The following is a 22765-nucleotide window of genomic DNA, read 5'->3' as shown; positions in this document are numbered from 1 at the left end:
TCTTACCTTCTTAAGCAGTTTATAGCAAAGTGAGAGAAGTTGGACCAAAGTAGCCATTATGCATCTTGTCTTTGTAATACTCTTATCAACCTATAGTGACAGAAAGCAAGCAAATCAAATTCTTATAAGGAGGCCTTCAAAAGACTTTAGCATTTAGTTTGAAAATGGTAAAAATTTCTTCATTATAGGGATCTCAAAGGGTATACAGATTAAGGCATCTGAGCTGACTTGATGACCTGAGGTCCCAGAACACAGAAGCAGGGATTGTTGCCCAAGTCTCATGCCAATTTCATGGACCCCAGGAAGAATGGATGGAAAATCAACCTGTTCTATTTCAGATGGTTTAGGGGCTTCTCAAAGGGCACCAAATAGTGGCAGTGAACCCCCTTCGTTGCAATTCTTTGCACTCTACTTTTTTTTCACTCAAACTCCCTAAAACAAACAACAGAAGCCCTTCACTCTGAGGTGTCTGTGCCCTAGTTAGTCAGGTGATGATGTTGGGATTTAAGGGTAGCTGCTCCATGCTATGGAATTAATCATGTCCAAAAAGCTAATTTACTTGGTGAACCTACTACTTCCTGGGGTCAGTTATAACTGCAGATGATAAATGGTTCTTGCAGTCAAGGCAGGAAAAATGGAAATACATGGTTCTTCTGTGGGTATTAACACTTTATTTGAAGAAAAAGGGGCTGGAAGCTAACCTAATAAAAAAAGAAGTGTCAAAGTTTCTCAAGCGCTTTCCTGAATGTCCCACCCTCCCTTTTACCTTTAGAAACACTTGATTCTGCAAAGGTGTCTTAGTTACTGCCTGGAGCTGGTGGCACAGAGGAACAAGCTTGTTTATTTCCAGGAGAAGCATAAGCTTATCATCATCTTTCAGCTGAAATGTAAATAAGGAAGTTATAACACCTCCAATGAAATTCCATCTTTTAAACCTTAAATACCTTTATACCTTAATAATATACCCTCAAAGTGGGTATTTATGACATCACCACCAGCACCAGGCAAGGATATGAGCATTACCTGTTTTGAGAAAGCTTGCACACTTGAAGCAAGCTTCAGACCCTCTTCAGCAAAAACCTGGTAGAAAGGAAAAACATCACTACGTTAGGCGTATGTCATCTAGACAGTTGGTAAGAAATACACTCATGGATAATTTTCATACAGAATTTAAAAAATAAAACCTAAACATAAAAGGTCTGTCATGGAACTTCTATGTTTTTTGTTGTATCCAGGAAAACACAAGAGTTTAACAGTATTCAGAAGCAGATTTCCCAGACCTGATGCAGAATCAGTCCCTGCAGTGGCTCCCCTACACCGGGACACCTCCAATTACTGTGCAGGATCACACAGACATTTGATACTTAGCCATAAAAATTATGCCTGGGCTTTTAGATGGATCCGAAGCTCATCTCATAATATCCCCAATTATAAGAGGGTGTTGAATCTTGGAACATGGGGTCAAAAGGGTTAGATGAGGTCAAAAGCGTTAGAACATTCCTGCTTCCAGCTCAGCAAGATAGAATTTGTCACCTATACACATTCTTCAACTAGCCATTTGAGGGGATTATGTTTTCCCTATTGACCATACATTGTACAATTTAGTGAGGAAAAGAGGATGATGGGAAAGAATACTGAAAAATACTTTAGAATATTTGGGATGATTATTTTTTAGTAGTACACAGAGTCTTTTAGAGTGAGAGACACCAGGGAAGTGAAGAGTGAGCTTCAGGTGGCAGCAGGAAGAATGAAAAGAACAGGGCAAATTTGAGAGTGATTTGTGAAGAAAAATAACAGATCTTGGTAAGAAATTAGATAAAGCATATGAAGATGCAGAACAGGGAGGCAAATAATTTCAGGGTTAACTTTAACTCTCTTTCCAACAGCCTTGCTATCATTGGATAAACTGATCTCAAGGTCAAATAGTCCTTCGCATCCTTCCCTATCCTTTAAAAGGGAAACCAGTGCGTTTTAAACATACCTTCTAACCAAACAGAATGACTCACTTACCCACATGTTCCTCATCATTCCACATTCCCACTTTCTCTTCTCTTCTCTTCCCTTCTAGCCTGCAAATCCCTTGGGGGCAAGATCCCTGTCTCACAGAGCACCATGGTTTTAAAACCACCTTAAAGCTCATGACTCCCAAATCTCTCTGTCCATTCTTGACCTAACCTGACCCCACTCCTGTTCATCCTACTTCGGCAAAATAAAATGCTTGATTTTCTCCCTCTAAATTCCGTGTTGTCCCTCTGTTCTCTCACTCAGTAAATGGTGTTACCATTTACCCTGTTGGTCAAGCCAAAAACCTTTTAAAACAGAAGCCAGGTCATGCCATTGCTCCTCAAAACCCTCAACGGGCTTTCCATAATTCTTGGGAAAAAAAAAAAAAATCAAGGTTCTTCCCATGGCTCAGAGATGTCATTTGCTACCACCTTCCTTCTGACTCACTACATTCCACCCACGCTTGTCTCCCTGTTGTTCTTCAGACACCTCCAGCCTACCCCTACACCTCACGGCCTTTGCACTTGTTCTGCCTGCCTGAAATATTCGACCCCAAGATATCCATCTAGCTCACTCTCTCAACATTCTACTCAGATGCTACCTCCTTAAAGAGGTCTTTCCTGACCACCCCCCTTCTATCACCTGTCTTCTTATCCTACAGGATTTTATCTCTCAGTACTTATATATGGGCATTATATATTTAACTTTTCATTGTCTATCTGCTCCCACTTGAATGTAAGCTCCATGGGGTAGGGACTTTCTTTTGTTCACGCTTCTCCAAAACTCTTATCCCCAGGGTTTGACACACAGTACAAACTCAATGAACATGTGATGAACATTTTATGCAGACAATCAGCAGATGCTGGTTTAATGAAAAGCTAACACAGGAAGAAGGTCATCAGTGGACCTTTTACAGTGAAATACTCTCTATGGTGTGATCTGACTTGGAATGGATACGGGTCAAACTGAACAAAATGAATCCAGAATTTCTCCCAACTTTTTAAACAGGGAAATAGCTCACTTAGAGTCAACTTTACAGAAAATTCCAAATGAAGTATTTTCTATAATTCTGCTGACTCTGTTGACAATCATCCTCTCAAGCTGAAATCCCTTCCCTGAAGAGGCTCAGGTGAAAGCACATGGGAATGCCAAAGGAAAATACGTAAAGTTGATAAAGTGATAGAATTTTCAGATTTCAAATGCAAGAATGCCCTCGGTTCTAGAGAGGCAAACAGACTAACATGCGCGTCAGGGAATTAAGAAAGGACTCTGTGATCCACTTATCAATCTAAGCCTCCAGGTAAGCGAGGAGAATTAGAGCTAGGCCTATGTGGAGTTTCATGAGACACACAGGGCAGAAGGGTGAGTGTCAGTATATGTGTCTCTCCCTGAATGCCCTAAATCATCAGGAATATGGAGGAAGAAAAGGAAACTAACATGTACTGAGAAGCTATAATGGTCTCAGCCCCATGACAGATGCTTTCTTATGTGTTATCTCATTTAATCAATATCATTCATCCAATTCAATAAAGAAGAAGCCAAAATGCTTTCCTCACATTTAGGACAGTATAAGATACGCATCTGCTGACAGGGTATTTTCACCTACTTGGGAAAACCTGAAACTTAATATTGCATCTAGTGACTATCAAAGCCCATTCTACTTTACCCCTATAATATTTGTTTTTTTCCACTAAGATAACCAAAACAGCTCCACAAAATGCTACTGCAGTCCTCTACTTTTCTACCACTCTCTATAGTACACATGTGCTGTGTACGTAGGTAAACATACAAACATGATGCAGTAAATCATTAAGAAAACTAGCTATCACGAACTTTTAGCCCAGAATTAAAGTATCAGCATAGGGGAACTACCTGGCGGTCCAGTGGTTAGCACTCGGCACTGTCACTGCCAGGGCCCTGGGTTTGATTCCTGGTCAGGGAACTAATAAGATCCCTCGAGCTGCATGGCACAGCCAAACTAATAATAATAGTAATAAAAATAAAGTATTAGCATAAAATGGAAATAAAACATACCTCTAGTTGATGAATTAAATCCTGGGAAGTTTTTATTGGCCCCTCTCCCCTGAAATAAAGTGAATTATTAAGGAGGTAAGAAAAAGTTACTGCCTGGAAATTGATTTTATATTAAAGTTTTAGAGCATTTTGTATATTAACAGATCCCAAATTTTGAAGAATAATATTGAATAGACTAATAATATTGTAACTATTCTTAAAGCAGCTTTAACATTTAACTATTACCTCTTAAGGCACTTTTTAAAAAATTGGTAAACATTATATATGTTAATTTTATAATGTAAAGAAACTTAAAACTGAGAAGTTACATTTAAGTTTTATTTTTCTTTTTTAACCTTCTTCATTTTGCTTCATAAGTTAAAGATATGAGAGCTGATAATGTGCCTTAACTAAAAGACCTTTGTTCCATAATGGAAAAAAGGTCAGACCAAAATCAGGACGTTCTCATTTTTTATTCTAATTTCAACTCTGGCAGGAATTCAGTTGTTTCTGATGAGGCTGTCAGTTAAGTTTCAATTCTGAGTCTATAAAATAGTCATAGCAATATTTGTGCTACCGCTCTCATCGGAAGATTAGAGAGTATCATATTGAAAACTATCAAGAAGAATTCAGACCTTTACAAGTGAAAAGTAAATTATAACAAAGAGCAACAGAATGCATTAAGATGAGCAACAGCCCAGGCATGAATCAGAAGATCTGAAATCTGGTTTACCAGTTCTGCCTTTTAATAGCTATGAGATATGAACGAAACATTCTTATTCTCTGATAAACTGTTGTAAGGATCAAATGAAATTATGACGCAGAAACTAATTTAAAAACCATAAGGCACTGGTAAGTGTGAAATTTTTAAAAACCGTAATGTACTAGAAAAGCTAAAATATATAAATTTTAAAGAAATATGAGTAACTGTATATAAATGATAAAGAAATTATATAAATTGTTAAGACAACCTTACATGACAGCCTGAAGAAAAGCTATAAAATTGCCCAAGAAAACTACAAAATTGGATACTGTGAAGACTAACAAATGAGTCTCAGAAAGAAGCAATTAGATGAGGCTGGTAAACCATCATCTTAAGGGAAAACAGAAAAATTGGGGAAAAACAGGTAAACCGACAGGGTGGGTAGAAAACAAAGCCAGCTTAAGATTTTACCACAATCATATTACCAGGACTTGCCAAACTGGCACAAGGTGTTATCCATTACAGAAAATCCATTTTCTTTTCCTGAACTCCAGTGGCTCCTGTCCAATAACCATATTCCAGTAACAAGTCCCATTCCATAGAGCTTTAGTTACCTCTATTCCTCATGCTTCCTAGTCTCTGTGGGATGCATGTCACCCCTTACCAAAATCCACTATTCTGACTCAGAAATAAAAATTGCTGACCATATATAATCCTGAAATATTCTGAAATAAGAAACAAGAAACAAAAGGGGCAATCACAAACTTAAAAAATTTTCTATTGATGAATCCTTTATGTGGGAAGATTTTATATACCAAACTACATTTAGTAAGTAATAATTTATTTCTTGAGTTTCTATTGGTCAAAAAAATTTTTTTAATCTGATTTTTATCACCATGAGATAATTAGCATGATTCCATCTCAAAGGAAAGATCTTTGCTTCTACAGTTAATCTTCACATTTCAGTTACCCACACATTGAGTGTGGGTAAACAAAGGAATTCCATTTTACTTCCTTTTGCAGACTTGACTCATCCGATTTTTAAATGATATGAACCAAGAAAGGAGGTCAAAATTAGTTTTGGGAAAACTCAATCCCCAGAGAAGCTTGCTAAGAATTAAGAACAGGGTTTCCCTGGTGGCGCAGTGGTTGAGAGTCCGCCTGCCGATGCAGGGGACGCCGGTTCGTGCCCCGGTGCTGGAAGATCCTACATGCCGCGGAGCGGCTGGGCGCGTGAGCCATTGACTCTGAGCCTGCGCGTCCGGAGCCTGTGCTCCGCAACGGGAGAGGCCACAACATTGAGAGGTCCGCGTACAGAAAAAAAAAAAAAAAAAAAAAAAAGAATTAAGAACAAAGGAAGGAAACCACCAAAGGGGGGGGGGCGGGAAAGGTCTCCAATGATGGAAAATATGGAAAGATATTAACAAATGACTGCTAACCAGAGGCAAAATTATTCAACTATCATTTCTCCTTCACCCTCCAGAGGAATCATTTTCCTTGAAAAGGTAGAAGACATCATCAAGACAAGAATGAATGCTTCTTCCTCACTCCTAATCTTCCTTCCATATGAAGGAATCTTCACTAGCACAGCATCCCTCACTTCACTCTGCTCTCTCACGTATTTCACCCCATAGAAGAGGGTGGACATTTATTGATCTTTTCAGTCTTTTTGGTGACTTTGTGAAAATGAAAATAAATTAGACATGGTAGCCCTTTCTTTTCTCCTTTTTCTCTTCGTAGTAAGGGTGCCTTTGGGATATACCTAGTCTGCCAAGTATTTTAAGAGATACATTCTTCCCCTACAGGGTAAGATTTCTTAATTCTAGGGATTATTTTTAAAAGCCTACTTGCCTATGGCTATAAACCTCATTATTGAGTATCAGCTTTATCAGTATAAATGTTACTGGACCCATCTGCCTATTCTTTTGCTTATTTTTTCATTTTGTTCAGAACTTTGGTGGGGAAAAGGGGCTATTTATTGAGCCCAAAAGCCCACACAGTTGTAGAGATCCCAATTACTTTAACTGAGCTTAAGACTCCAGTCCAAATGGATTACATTCCAGATTACTGAAATAATATGCAGATGTGAACGACTGCTGGTTATAATTTCAAAATCAAAATGAGTAGGAGAGAAGCCATAACACTGAAGATATCAAATATCTTCTAGTTTCTAAAAATTAATAAGATAGATATCAGAAAACCAAAAGCTCGAAGTTATTCCTTGAGAAAATTCTAGAACAGGTCATTGAGCAGAAAACAGATAAAATTTTTAGCAACATGGAAATACTGTACCATATGTATGGTCTTCCATTATTATAATGGAAGACAAATGTGAGCGACATGGACTTCATTGAGGCGTTTGACCAACAGTCTTGTAAGGTGAACAAGACAGAGAATGTAGGTCAGGTAAATGTAAAGTTAGGGAAATTCTCTGCTATATAATGAATACTGATCCATGGAGGTTTGGCACCCTACTGAGGTGGTAGACCTCATGGCTCTATTCTTTGATCTGTATATAATCCGTCACTGTGTAAAGATTTAAAAGGCATGTTTTGTTTTCTTTTTTATGTCTTTATTGGAGTATAATTGCTTTACAATGTGTGTTATTTTCTGCTGTATAACAAAGTGAATCAGCTACACGTAAACATACATCCCCATATCCCCTCCCTCTCGCACCTCCCCCTCCCACCCTCCCTATCCCACCCCTCTAGGTGGACACAAAGCACCGAGCTCATCTCCCTGTGCTATGAGGCTGCTTCCCACTAGCCATCCATTTTACATTTGGTAGTGTATATATAAAAGGCATGTTTTCTAAACTTACTGACGCTGGCTGGGAGAGACACTGATATATGGGATGACAAAAAGCAGAAAGCAAAATTATTTCAAAATTATGGAAGGAACCGTACACAAACCTAGAAAAGGATCTCTTCTAAATCTAAATCCTAGTTAAATGAATGTCTTCTTGTTGCATTCACTTAATTGTCCTAAGAACTACTTATAGGCTTTTTATCATATATTTGAAACCGACTTTAACCTATCAATGTAACATGGCACTTTTTCTTTACACCAGATATCATTAAATTCATTTTAAAAGATTAAGATGTAACTACACTTACCTAGTAAATAAATACAGAGAATAGGCCATACTGGACATGTTCCGTCCGTATCGAACAACCTCGTTCTCCTGATCCTCCCACTTCTCAATCTCACAGTTGGCATCAGAGGTGAGCAAACCCAGCTTGAGTCCAAGCTTTGCTATCTTGGCTTGCTCCTACAAAACATACATTTTAATCACAACAATGTAGTCATTAATTATGTAAAAGGAAGATTAAAAGTAAGACTACTGGAAAGAAAAAGGTCTTGCCTCAGAGTCAGGCTTGTCTGGCTTTAATGACTTCAGGTTTGCGTTATTCTTCTGTGACAAGAAAAAGATTAGGGCATCTTAAAAATAGGTAGAGTTAATTGTGAAGAAATGCAATAGTCATAGAAAGCATAACAAAGTACCTGTAATAAAATTTTAATATAAAAATTTTCAGAACATACTGAAACTATATTAAACTGTTTAAGTAAAAACAAACAACTACAGTTGACCCTTGAACAACGTGGGGCTTAAGGGCATTGACTCTCTGCCCGCAGCCGAAAATCTAAGTATAACTTACAGTCAGCCCTCCGTATCCGCAGTTCCCCTGTGTCTGTGGTTCTGCATCTGCGGATTCAACCAACCCCAGATGGTGTAGCACTGTAGTATGTACTACTGAAAAAAATGCACAAAAGAGTGGACCCCAAAGTTCAAACTCATGCTGTTCAAGGGTCAACTGTAATTGCAAATACTCTACTAATATGTGCGTTCAGCTTTGAAGAAGTAGTTAGTTAGAAATCTGGAGTTAGGAAAAGCAGATCTGTGTCCCAGAAACACTTAAAGACTTCTGCAGTCTTTTCATAGTCCAATTATTAAACCCCCAAACCTCCCTGGCCCCTCTGTTAAATTATTCTTAGGAAATGATGTAATAAAATTAATCACTATATGTAGCTTTCAATATATTCCTAATGTTATGACTCTGGAATTCAATTCCTTTAACAAGTATGCCTTTTTGAGGGCTAAATTTCAGCACCCTAGTTTCACTGACATCCAGATTCCTAATCCTTTATGCCAGGTTATATAGGAGATTATACTTAGAATTTACGATTTAATATTTGAACCAGCATGTTTGATGGCCCCTATATTTGAAACAGCAAGTTTCTTTCTACGTAGGCTATTTAGAAATCAGAATATATTTCCCCTAGGGGAGAAGAAAACTTTGTACACTGGTTAGGTTACCAGACTGGCCCACAGATGCTTACTTACTTGTAGAAACCACTACCAATAGCAATGTTTCTTTGAAAAATATATCCAGAAGTTCTCTGGAGATGGCAGCCCAAGTTGGGCGGCATTCCTCTCATTCTGAGATCTGGTGGGAACTCCCCTAGCTGGGGCAGGAGTTCCAGAACAGCTGGGCTAGTAGGGCCAGGAGATGCAGGGAGCCATTTATTTTTTTAAAGGAAACATTTATTTAAACCATCCACACACACACATGCACACACACACACACACCCCCCCCACAGAGTATATATCCACACACATGTACACAAAATACAGATTATGATAAAACAAAACACGCATGTGCCCACTTAGCTTAAGAAGATAATAGCTTTGAGGTATATGTGTACTTCTCCATTTTTTGTTTCCCTTATTATTACCATGACTTATTGCTTCTGACCAGCTATTCTGTCACCAGTTTAACTGCAGAATAGAAGAGCCGCAACTTTTTCTCGTTTTTCTATCCCATTGTTTATATTTGTTCATTTAACATTGCCCTTTTGAAATTTTCTAATCCTGTTTACTATAGAAGAAATAGGAGAAGGTAAAGGACAGAAAATAAATACAAAGAGGCATGGACACACACACACACACACACACACACACAGGCTGTCTCTTAGGTTCATTAGAAAATAAACAGAGATGACCGATGATCTCTTCGGCTCCTCCTTGTATAGTCACATCATCTGCATCTTCTTCCTTAGTCTAGCACAAAGCAACTTATAAAGCATTTAAGAAAGTTAAGAATACCCTAGAGGTTTTTAGGTTTTATTTTATTTAGAATCTTTCAACCCCATCTTATTCTTTTAAATTTAGTTGTGTTTCCGTTATTTTTACTTTTACAAATTATTATTATCAAAGTGTTTAATGAAGACCAAAAGGGAATTGCCTGAAAAGGTACAGAAACCATCTTAATAATGTAACCAAGCCTGCCATCTAGTGGGCACTATTTTGCAATGCAGCCAAGATGCATCAGCTTCAACTGTGTAAAGCTAATAAATAAAGCATTTCAAGCCTCATATAAACAGAATGGTTTATTTTCATCAAGAAAATTAAGAAAGTTATTAGTTTGCACAAAATTATTCCAACATGACCTTGTGAATTAGACCCAAGATATGAAGAACAAAAAGACCTCTGACTTCACATTACAGCTTCTTATTAATCATAAGATCTGTTACGTATTCCCTCAATCCCTCAAATCTAACACAAATAACCAAACTGTGGGCTACATCTAGACTGCTACTCAGAATAACAATTCTGAACAGTCAACATTTAATATCCTAACTTTTTTTTCGTCATGTCAATCATTGGAAGTTGTGGGGGGAGCAATAGGCAACAAGAGCATAATTTGAATTCTGAATAAAAACATTCTCAAGTGTACAAATACAAAGGTTTTCTACTTACCATTGGCTTTGGAAGTGAAAGGTAGCCGTACTTCTCTCCTACAAATAACATATATAACTTAAAACAAATTTTCTACTATTCACATTTGATTTTTAAAATATTATTAAATAAACAGAAATGTTAGCACATTAGTTTTGATAATTTAGTCTATTAATTACATGTGACTGAGAAATAAAATTGTAATTTGGTTGGAGAACATGAAAAAAAAATATTTGGTACAGACTTTGACGTACAGAATTGTCTTTGAAGCACTGTCTTCACAGGGGTATTATAAGTTTAATACTCCCTAAATCCTTTGTTTAATACTCCCTAAATCAACATGACACTTGTGCCATCTTTACTTCTGAGTTTACACCTCCAGATAAATTAAGTCCAGAATTAAGTTCAAAGGCCCTCTCAGCCCATGAGGATAGCAAAATAATCTCATGACAACCTAACTGCTGTCCATTTTCAATATCCAGAGCTTTTCTGCATCTCTACCAAATAAAGCTAATCCCCCAAGGACAGGAAAGCCTCATTATTTCTCTGAAGGTGTGCAATATTATGCCTCATTAGAAGTTCTTATAATTAGCTTTTTTGGTTCTGAAAGGGGCTTTATATGGCATGATCCATCAGAAAAAAATTCATGTCCCCAGAGCCACTTAAAATGAATCCCTAACCACTAAAGGCTAGGCAGATTATTAACTAACCTCAGGAGTAGGACTGGGGTATTTTCGAATTTGGATTAGACCAAACCCAGTTGTTATCCTCAAACTCTCCCTTACCTCTACATTCAATTAATCATCAAATCATACTAATATTACTTATAAAATTCTTCACTCAGTCCTCTTATCTTCATTTCCACTATCATGGCCCCATCATCTCTTGTCTGGATGGATCACTCCCTTGTTCCCGACTCATACATCCCCCAAGTAAGCTCATGTTTATCCACAAGCATGTTCCTCTTCCTGTTCGCCCCATTTCAGTGAACAGCACCTCACGCGTCCAGTCTGCCAAGCAATGAAGTAGGTGCAGAGCTATGGAACCTGGTACGTCCCTATAAACTGAAGCTTAGTCCGATAAACTTCAAGATGGTTCAAATATAACAAAGGAAATTCAGCTTCCTTAAATAAGGGATAGAATCTGCAGGCTATGAGAGAAAGCTTCTTTTTGACGTTTATTTGTCTAAGATAATCTCAAATTCTAAATGTTGATACATACTTGTCACTAAGGAAAGGTGGAGTCTTTTTGATCTAGGTCCCTTCTAATACAAAGGCCATGGCCTCCCTGAAGGCAGAACTGGATGAAGGCAGAAAGGGAGGAAGACAAATATTGATTTTTGAGTTCTTTAAACAATCCCAGGAGGCCCTATTATGAAATCGAAGGGTCTCCGGGTAAGGGGACAATAACCTAGCTCTCAGACGAACTTCAAATATGTGAACACTAAAGGCTCTTTTTCATTGCTTAGCATGTCGTTTGCTACTTAATTGTTTGGCTAACTGACACTTGCAAACGTATCTAAGTTTCCTAGTCAGGAGAGTCAAGATATGCAGAGCAGAACTAAAGTGGCTAAAATAGAGCAAAGGTTTTCCAGTAATAGTTATAATATGAGTTATACCAGTAGCAAAGAGAAACCAGAATCTGAAGAATACACTCTGTCCTTTGCAGTGGGCAGGTGCGAGGAAACAGGCAGCCCCGTCCTAATAACCATACAGAACAGGAAGAGCAGCACTGTGCCACTGGACTCAGTTCAGTCAACGGTGGCTGACTCAGAGTTGGGCTTCTTGGCGGAAAAGCTATTCTTATGAGCTTCATGATAACAGTCAGGAAAAAAAAATAAAAGAAAATAAAGCAATAAAAGAAATTAAGCAACTCTATCTCAATTAACTCCACATAAGTAAGGATGCCTCTGAACAGCAAGATACTACCAGTTAAACAATGGGTGTCCCATTGATCAAAGGCAGCAGTGTCCCACCTAAAGAGGAACTTCTGTTCAGCACTTAGGAAGTTAAGATAACCCTGATTTGTGGGGGACAGGTTACTCAAACCTAAAGAAGAGATCATTTACATAATATCCAGTTTGAAAGTAAAAGAAACCACAGTGACCACACAGGCCAAAAATAAGTATAGGATTTTCCTGTTTCAATTCTGGTCTATCTGTAGGGGACGCTAGTCTAGCGCTCAGAAAGACCAGGAAGCGTCTTCTCTTCATTTCTTAAACAAGTCTTATGGCAAAGTGATCATTCTTCTTTAAATATGGATCAATTATATCAATTTACCTTTTAATATATAAAACTTGCCTCACATAAAAACCCATGCAGCGGGGCTTCCCTGGTGGTGCAGTGGTTAAGAATCCGCCTGCCAATGCAGGGGAGATGGGTTTGATCCCTGGTCCGGGAAGATCCCACATGCCGCGGAGCAACTAAGCCTGTGCGCCACAACTACTGAGCCGGCACTCTAAAGCCCACGAGCCACAACCACTGAGCCTGTGCCACAACTAGCACCTAGAGCCCGTGCTCCGCAACAAGAGAAGCCACGGCAATGAGAAGCCCGCGCACCGCAATGAAGAGTGGCCCCTGCTAGCCGCAACTAGAGAAAACCCGCGCATAGCAATGAAGACCCAACACAGCCAAAAGTAAATAAATAAATTTATAAAATAAAAAAACATGCAGCTGTAAGTACTTTATCAAAGCATCAAAATGATATGCCATTCAGACTAGCTATCACAGAAATCTTTAAATGCAGAAGCATGGTAAGCATTTATTACACATTACAAATTACGTAATATCTACAAAGTCTACCATTCCCTGATTTTTAAGCAAATCAGCAATTACCCTAAATGGGTGTTTTTTAAAAAATGAAATGTTTAGATGTTCATAATCAGTAAAAATAAATATGTAATTTGATGTTATTATGACTTTAATTGACATCTTAATTTAAAAAACAAACATGCTTGACACTAACAGAAGCCATTAGAAAGGAAATACATAAAAACACATGAACATAGATAACTGGATACACAGTACAATGGGAAATAAACAAAACTCCAAGTTGATGTTAAAATAAAGAGTAAAAATTATGCCTTCTGTACACGGTATGGTGCTATTCTACATGTTGTAGAAATACCAATGAACTTACCCACCAAAGGAAATATTCCAAGATTACGTAGTCATCAAGGAAAGAGATTCCATCCAAGTGGAAGGAAAGCAATTCGAAAATCAAATAACTACATTCATTTCATTATGAAGTTAGTAGAATTACATCAGAGAATTATTGTATTACAGAAGAGCATTTGTACTAAAACTAAAAAACAATTTATAAGAAATATAAAAATGACAATTTCAATAAGAAAACTAGATTGTTAATATTAATTCAAAGGAATCTACTATACTGTTGTACAACAAATTTTATTGCTTTGATACTAAAATGAAGGACAAATAATATTTTTATAATTTTTTGTGGGAGATACTTTACTATAAAAATAACCCAGTGGGGTTATAACAAGTTATTCATTTTGCATCTGAGGTTTGACATTAAAAAACTAATAGTTACATTAAAATACTAACATATTTCAATATATAGACAGTTTCTCACCTCGTCTTCCTTCAAACACATCATTGATTTCTCTCAGCAGTGTTAACATGTCACTAATTTGGGATTCCCAGGCTTCACAGAATACATCTAGATTTTCTTTAGCAATTTTACTAGATGGATGCAATGTCAAAGTTTCAGCAGCAGAAATTATCTAAAGAAACAATATACACAGGTGTGAGTTTCAAAATCTTACCTCTCAGAATCATACTGGAAATCAAACTTAAGCCTGTACTGTTCATATCACTCAATAGCACAACTACAAAGCAATTTCCACACATAAGCCCCATGTTGGGCAGTATGGACATACAAAACTTACTGTTTCTTATAATCTTATCTATAGATAAATAGTAGGCATTATTATATATAAGCCTTTATTCAGGGAGCAATTATCTTTATTCAAGGAAAGTTCTGTTTCAACAAAGTTATTTCCATAGCATAATTCAGAGTTATACTCTGACTACAAAGAGTGTACTGTATACTGCAGAAGAAGAGATGGTGTAGTAGTGGTAGTATTAGTAACAGTGGTAGTAATGGTGGCAGTAGTGGTGGTAGCAGTAGTCATAGTGATGATAGTAGTAGTGATGGTAGTAGCAGTATTGGTATTAGTACTGGTACTGGTAGTAGCAGCGGTAGTAGTTGTAGAGGTAGCAGAATCGGTATTAGTACTGGTAGTGGTAGTGATGGTGGTAGTAGTAGTAACATACGCATACACCTATGAGGACACGGTAGATATATCCTTGAGGTACTGTGATAGGTGCTTGATATACATTAGTATTAATCCTCAAAAACACAAACAAAATACTATCCTTCTCAATAAGCAGTGTTCCCATTTTACAGCTGGAGAAACTGAGACTCAAAGGTACCAAGTAACTAATATATGACTCTTCATTCACCTGCTGTATGCCCAGCACTGTACCCATGTTCCAGGTGCTGGGGAAACAGTTGTTTCATTCGAAACAAATAAATGTTCCTCTCTTCATGGGGCTCATATTATAATGTGGGGAGACAGGTAATTAAAAACATGTAAGTAAATTATGAAATATCTTAGATGATGAACGATATGTACAAAAACAAAGGGTAAGGAGGATGGAGGGTGTTAGGCAGTCACAGTATTTTAAGTTAGGTGGTCACTTGCAAAGGTGGCATGTAAGCAAAGAACTGAAGAAGGTGAGGGAGTCACAGGGAAACCTAGGGAAAGTCGTTTGGGAATAAGGCGGGAACATTTCTGATACATTTTAACAACAGCCAGTAGGTCAGTGTGACTGGACTGACATCAAAAAAAAGGAAGGTCACCAATGGCCACGTGATGGAGAAACACGCACAGTAAAGATGGACTTTACTCTGAGTGAGATAGGAAGTCACTGAAGAGGTTTCAGAAACTGATATGTAATGGAAAAGAATACGAGAAAGAAAAACTAACTAACTAACTAAATATATATATATATATATATATATATATATATATATACGGAATCACTTTGCTGTACACTAGAAAACTAACACAACATTGTAAATCAACTATACTTCAATTTAAAAATAAAGAAAAGAAACTGCTATGGTCAGAGTCAGGCTGCCTTCGAGAGAATTAGACCTAGGCGCTCCTCCTGGGTGAGCATAGTCCCACAGGCACAGGCTTGACAAGCAGGTGGCAGCTTTCAGAGTAGAACAAGGTTCCCCATCTTCAGGGAAGGTGGGCAAATGGCTCGCCATGCACTACAAGCTAGATGCAGCAGTGTCACCTTCTCAACCAGGAGCCACTGTACAGTGTGGAAACTGTTCCACTGTGCCCTGGATATGCTGTAACATTGTAAAGGAAATATAAAAATGACATTGCTAAAGCAGAGGTGTCCAGAAGTAATATAAATTCTCCTAGAGGCATGCTCTGTTTTCTTAAATTATCCCTTTGTGAGACAGATAGTCAAGACTAGGAATAAAAGCTGAAGCTATGGGAATAGAAAAAGCTTCTCAAGTTACAGAAATTGACAGCAGGCTCTATCTATCACCATCCTGGAAAAGAAAATATACTTTTCCTAATATCCCTGCTGCAATGAAAACAGTAAGCAGAGAATTACAACCAAATAGCAAGTAGGGCCTGAGGATATAGCAAGCAGGGCCTGAGGATAACAAGAGCTGATTGTATATGGCAGGAGAGTCAAACTTTAGCTCTACTGAAATACATTTATGGCCAAGGCAAGTAGTATGACTCCCAAATGGACAAGTAAATATTGAAGCCTTGGTTTCTCCCAATAAACAGAGATCCTCTGGTTATAATAAAATGCTCAGCCGATGGTCACTGCTGAGGGTCACTCAGATAGTTCCTGTTTCCGTGAGAAGCTTTGATACTGTTCTCCACGGGGAGTATAAACATCCTTCCAGCATCCAACTTGGGTCTGCTAGAGGGCACACACCACCTTTGTCTCTAAGTTGCTTTTGCTGTTCTCAACTATAAATCCAGGAGCTCGACATCTACCATCCAATAATGCAATAAGGAGTAAGTCCTTTTGGCTGCCATGATGAATGAAACAAATACACCTGGTAAATCGTATTTCAGAGCTTAGACCTAAAAGGGAAAGGAACTTCTGTCCCTCCCTTTTTCCCTTAATTTGACAGACAGTATTAAATACGATATCAATTGTTAAAATGCTTTTGAAAATTATAAAAACGAAGTAATATTATAGAGAATTCAGAAAAAATAACTCACAATTCTCCCTAACAAGCAGAACTTTCATTTCTGCACATTCTTATAGTCATTTTCTTATATATGTACATTTTATATAGTAGCAATTATAGCATATAAACAAATCTGTATCCTGCTTTTGTCACCTAACATTTTAATGAAACATTTTTTGATGTTGCTAATTCTAGTTATCAAAATTATTACTATAACATCATACTATATTATTTACCTAACTTAAGATTGTTACTTTGCTTCCAACTGAATCTTATTATAAGTAATGTAACAAGTATTATTTTTATTTTTCTTTTAATCTCCTTGTGTCCTTAGGAATTATTGGGTCAAAACATGTGAGTATTTTTATGGCTTATCACATAATGATAACTTAGTTTTCAAACATGTTATAACGACCTGTATTGTAAACGGCTTCAATTAAATAGATATAAACTAGGGCATCAATTAAATGGGCCAATCTCTAATTTGCCAGATGACCAGATAATCCAATGGAATGTTCTGGCACACTACCAACAAAAATTCCATTACCTTCATTTCGCTCAGTAGATTTGGCCCGTAGTTATGCAAAACCATTTGTGTCTTCCTTGTGCACAATTTGTTATGACACTCAGATAAAACATAATATGGAAGGAACGATCTGCTGTTGATCATACCTGCTGGCCAGTCACCTGAAATGTCTCCTCTGCATGTATACAGGTTATTTCAAGAGGTTCTGTCCCAGACACATGTCTCAACAATCGACAGGTCTACAAAAAACCATTTCTACAGTTCAACTTTCTCATTCTTCACAATACATAGCATCATTTTATAATTAACAAAGAAAATAAAACATTAAAACCTATAAAAATAAATTTGTACATTAATAAGATTATTATAATATTGCATTGGTTACCAACGGATTCTCTAGGAGCAAAGCAGGGACAAATACGGGTTTATTAGCATATACCCTAGTGTTTCCACTTCCTATCTGATCATGGCAAGGTGGTCACAGAATATTAGAATCAAGAGGAATCCTGAAAGGACCTTGCAGTGCCCACATATTTCACATATGAGGAAACGTGGCTCAGAGAAGGACTTATCCAAGGTCTCTCAGCTAAACTATGTCAGTTACCACAAGCTACACATTCTTTCTGCCAACAAATAACACTTCTCCCTGTCAATTAACACACCTTTTACTGGAGATAACACTGGATTAGGCAAGACTGATATAATGAGTAAAGAGCCTGTATCAGTGAAAATTTTTGAAAATAATTTTTCAATAATTTCTTGAGGCTTAAAACAGAAAATTAGGGAAAATTTTTTTTTCACTTTTTAAAAAGATTTGCTGCAGGATTCCTATAATTAGCAAGTTTGCCTGCAGTCATAATACTTGATTTATAAACAAAACAGCATCAGATCTATTTTTAAAAGGAGATGTATCCACAGTCATTTTAAGAATGCTCCCTAGTAGTTTTCAGATGTAAACAAATAAAGGAGAGGAAGCTAAGCTTAGTCTAAAAGTTCCTTCTAACCATTAGTATGTGAGATTCAGTGAGCATGGGACATTAGATAATATGAACACAGCTAGATGGTTCATATCTGTGCATTAATATACATGTTGGCTGGGACGTACCTCATATATACAAGGGGATATATTCTTCACGTGCACATGGGTTAAGTATACATTTCTTTACTAGCAGATGTCTGACATTCTCAATAGGTAGAAGGCTTACAATATCAATCAATAATTGGAATTATAACAAAAGGGGCAGGTTATGCATCAGTAACACATAACAAAGATTTGGGCACAACAGGAGAGATTCCGAGAAGGAATACTGTGCTGGATGTCTTCTCTTTGTCCCTCCATATCCACTCTTTTTCCTTCTTGGGAGACTGACCTATGTGGTCTACAGCTGTTTGGCCAATGGGAAGCCCCAGCAATACAGCAGCAGGGATTTGGAGGGTAAGGGCCTTTATTCTCATGCTCTTTCCCTGCAGGCTGCCGTGGGCTGTCTCTGTGTCTAGTCCTGAAACCACAACTACTCAAGGCTCTCTGAAGGACTCTGTGCCCTTCCAGTTTCCAGAAACCACTCACTCCCCCCGTTAATTTGGTTGTAGGAGTAGTACCAGCTCTGCTGTCACTAACCCCAATTCCTGTACTCTCATGGTTTCCCCACATCCTATCCATGCAATTGTAAATGGCTCCTTTGTTAAACCCTCTTAAGATTAACCTAATTTGAACGTGCCATCTCTTTCCTGCTGAGACTCAAAAGATTCAAATACAAACAGGGTCATACGATGTATCTCCACTGCTCTACTCCAAGATCTAATCTCTTTGATGGAATAAGGAAGGAGGTTAAGAAGGGCATTTGTGGGTTCTAGCATTTTTTATTGTTTTGTTTTAGAGGACAAATTGTTTTAAGAACAGATAAACATGATATTTTTAAAATTCCAAAGGCAAGAGAGAAAACCCTCTTATGAGTAAACCAAAAACTGTATTTGTGTTAATATTACTTGATGATAGTACAGCTTTCATTAAACTACAGTTTCTTTAACAAGCAACCTATTGCTCACCTCAACAAGCCGCTCTTTCTGTTCAGAGAGTTTGCAGGCATATTCAGCCAAACCTTCTAAATTTCCTTCTACTCCAGTAAGTTTTAATGCTTTGAGAACCACATGATCAGCGTGGTATTTTACCAGATCTGCTGCCAGCTGAACTGCTGTACTATGAAGCTGCAGATGTGGGGAGTGAAGGGTAATGAAAAAAAGACAACAAACAATAAGGTTTTGTGACCAAAAACCTCATGAGTACTTTAAAAACTAAAGAGTAGCAACCTCACATCAGTCCCACTTGATCTGCTGAAGGGTGTGTATATATATATATGTATATATAAAATATATATTCAACAAATTTTATTAAATACCTACATTATCACAGGAACTGAACTAAAGGCTGGACATACATGACAAGTAGGACACAACCCCTTCCCTCGGGGGCTCAGTTTATATTGCTATCCACAGCTTTTCTGTCTAACTCTTCGGTCACAGGAGAAATGATGGATAAAAGGATAATGAAAACCTCAAGGTTTTATTTAACTTTAGGTGGAATGGATTTTAAGCATTGCTCACTCTCACTGAACATCTTTGCATACTATTTAACTCCAAAATCTTTTCTTCTCCTTATCCTGCCTTTTTTAAAAAATGTTATGACAGGTTATTTTGGGGTTCACCAGAAAGAGATCATTTTTAATAACATTGTCCTAAGGAAAATCTGATTTTTAATTAAGCCTATTTGAATGAAGTGATTCTTTTTTTCCTGGAAGTAATCCAATGTCCATTCAAATTGCAGGACTTTGTACAAAATTAACAATAGGGTAGTCCACATTCACCAAATCAAGTGAGAATAATTACAGTCAGAAACAAAGACATTAAAATGCATTTTCCTTTGGAAATTAAATGCACATAAGAATTCAAAAGATTTTGTTTAACCATCAGGGTCATAGAAAATAGCTAATGCCAGTCTTTTATTTTACAAACTATGAAACAGGTCCCTAGAGACTGAGTGACTTGTTCAAGGTCCCATAAATCTTACAAATGGTTCTGGAGACTACTTACAAACTCCAAGGCAAGAAGGGTGAATAAACATGAAATTCCTGCTCTGTGCAAGGTACTGTAAGTAGCTTTACAGACATTATCTCCCTTAATCCTTATAAAAATTCTTCTAGGTTGATGTTATTATACCCATTTCAGAGGTAAGGAAAATGAAGCTTATGGAAAGCCACTCAGGCTATCACCAAAAGATTTTATGTTCAACTGATAGTCACAGTCTTAACAACAGTTTAGTTTAAATTGAATAGGCTGGAAAAAATGAGTAGGCTTTTTTTAAACCATAGAAGACCATATCCTTCTAATGTTTAATAGGATGTTAAATGAAGGTTTCAACAGAGGTCAATGAAACGTCACCAGATAATTTATATATGAAACTCTCCCAAACCAATTCATTCTCTTGAGCCCTTGACTCTCTTAAAAAATATAAAAGAACAAAGAAATTAGAGATAAGAGAGAAGAAAGGTTTTTGTGAGGAGGGTCTTTCTGGTGCTTGCTGTGAGTCCCCTCCCAGGCACACCCCAAAATGGAGGGAGCAAAGTGGCACAGAAGTTACAAAGTAAGGGGCTGGTCAGGGGAGGCACCAGGAAAGCCTCTGAAGAGCACTCAAGTATTCACGACAGAGAAAGTCAGCTTTAAACATCTTCGAGCCCAGTGCATCTCATAAGGGCACCGGGCACTAAGAACTCCCCACTTCCTCTCTTCTTTCCCCGTGTCACAACCTGGCAAAGATCTGGAACAGAAGCTAGATAATAGGAGATGAAGGGCCTGAAAGAGCGACAAGAGACCACACTTCCCCCAAAAGCCCTAGGCGGGCTAGAGGAGTGGGGAACAGGAGCAAAGCCCTACAATTGAATGAATCAAAATCCTGATTAATAGGGCTTCCCTGGTGGCGCAGTGGTTGAGAGTCCGCCTGCCGATAAAGGGGACATGGGTTCGTGCCCCAGTCTGGGAAGATCCCACATGCCGCGGAGCGGCTGGGTCCGTGAGCCATGGCCGCTGAGCCTGCGCGTCCGGAGCCTGGAGCCTGTGCTCCGCAACGGGAGAGGCCACAACAGTGAGAGGCCCACATACCGCAAAAAAAAAAATACTGATTAATATATTGGAATGAACATTCTCATTTTTGAACTGAGTTTGTGTTTTACGACCTAAAGCAGGGATTGGTGAACATTTTCTGTAGAGGGCCAGAGAGTAAATATTTTGGGATTTTCAGGCCACATAGTCGCAACTACCCAACTCAAATGGGCAGAACTGTGTCCCCCCAAAAAACTTTATTTATAAAAACAGCCTGGCTGTAGTTCACAAAGCCCTGACTTAAAGTGACTTTCAATTACCTAAGAGTGACCAAATAAGTCATTAGATGATAAAGTTTTCATCCAGGGAACAGGGAAATCTTCACAGCCAAAAGAACATTTTAAAATACCAACTTTATTAAGGTATAATTTATATACAACAAAATGTACCAAGGGTACAGTTCGATGAGTTTTGACAAACATTTACACCCAAGTTAACTACCACCATAATCAATATTTACGACACTTCCATTAGCACAAAAAGTTCTCCCATGCCCCTTTGTAGTAAGTATCCCCCCTTTTGACCCCAGCAGTCACTGACCTGGTTTCCGTCACTATAAATCAGTTTGGCCTTTTTAAGAATTTTTTCTAAATAGAATTACACACACACACTTTTCTGTCTGACTTCTTTCACTCAGTGTAACGTTTAAGCAATTCATCCATGTTATTGCCCGTATCGATAGTGTTCTTTTTTATTGCTGAATAGCATTTGATATAGTTATACCAAAATTCATTTATTGATTCCCCTGTTGATGGATATTTATTTATTTATTTATTTATTTATTTATTTGACCATACCGCACCACTTGCAGGATCTCAGTTCCCCAACCAGGGATTGAACCCACGCTCTTGGCAGTGAAAGCGTGAAGTCCTAACCACTGGACCACCAGGGAATTCCCTGGAAATTTAGATTGTTTCCAGTTTCGGGCTGTTATAAACATTTGTGTACAAGCTTTGAGAATGATGGCACTAATAAAACAGTGGCTTCAAAATAACTAGGTCAAAGGAAAACTTTACAAACATTTTCTGGGCACAGGAACATACTAATGCTAAGGCATTTTATATATACCATACAACACGACAACTTGCAAAGAATTAAAAGAGGCTAGATTTCAAACTGTACTTACTTCTTTCTTAAGTTCATTGAGGCTGTGACTGATTTTCAATATAGCGAGTTCCAGTTCTTCATCGATGCTCTTTGTTTTCTTTCTTTGCTAAAAAGTTTTAAAAGTACATGTGAAGAGTTGTCTTTTTCATCTTGTAATTCCAATTTTACTCAAACTACAAACATAATAAATTTTTAATATCATCTGTGAACTATAAGAAAAGTAGGGCTTCCCTGGTGGCGCAGTGGTTGAGAATCT

The 22765-nt window shown here is 37.7% G+C and overlaps 1 protein-coding gene across 2 annotated transcripts in view; it reads right to left on the bottom strand.

The window, feature by feature from the left end:
• Positions 1 to 22765, bottom strand: part of CTNNAL1 (catenin alpha like 1) — a 58867-nt gene that overhangs the window by 1033 nt on the left and 35069 nt on the right. The window contains exons 8-18 of one of the 2 annotated variants that reach the window (XM_060014366.1): positions 22529 to 22615; positions 19297 to 19455; positions 17397 to 17489; positions 14055 to 14205; positions 10482 to 10519; positions 8085 to 8135; positions 7837 to 7991; positions 4039 to 4087; positions 1024 to 1080; positions 767 to 880; positions 7 to 90 (exon numbers count right to left, since the gene is read on the bottom strand). In XM_060014366.1, the coding sequence (XP_059870349.1) occupies positions 7 to 90; positions 767 to 880; positions 1024 to 1080; positions 4039 to 4087; positions 7837 to 7991; positions 8085 to 8135; positions 10482 to 10519; positions 14055 to 14205; positions 17397 to 17489; positions 19297 to 19455; positions 22529 to 22615 (1038 nt within the window). The remainder of the gene's footprint in view (positions 1 to 6; positions 91 to 766; positions 881 to 1023; positions 1081 to 4038; positions 4088 to 7836; positions 7992 to 8084; positions 8136 to 10481; positions 10520 to 14054; positions 14206 to 17396; positions 17490 to 19296; positions 19456 to 22528; positions 22616 to 22765) is intronic. The other variant, XM_060014367.1, reaches the window with a different exon arrangement.

The sequence above is a fragment of the Delphinus delphis genome, chromosome 6, assembly GCF_949987515.2.
Source record: "Delphinus delphis chromosome 6, mDelDel1.2, whole genome shotgun sequence".
Lineage (NCBI taxonomy): Eukaryota > Metazoa > Chordata > Mammalia > Artiodactyla > Delphinidae > Delphinus > Delphinus delphis.
Note: the sequence above shows the minus strand (reverse complement) of the source record. Positions and strands in the feature narration are given on the sequence as shown.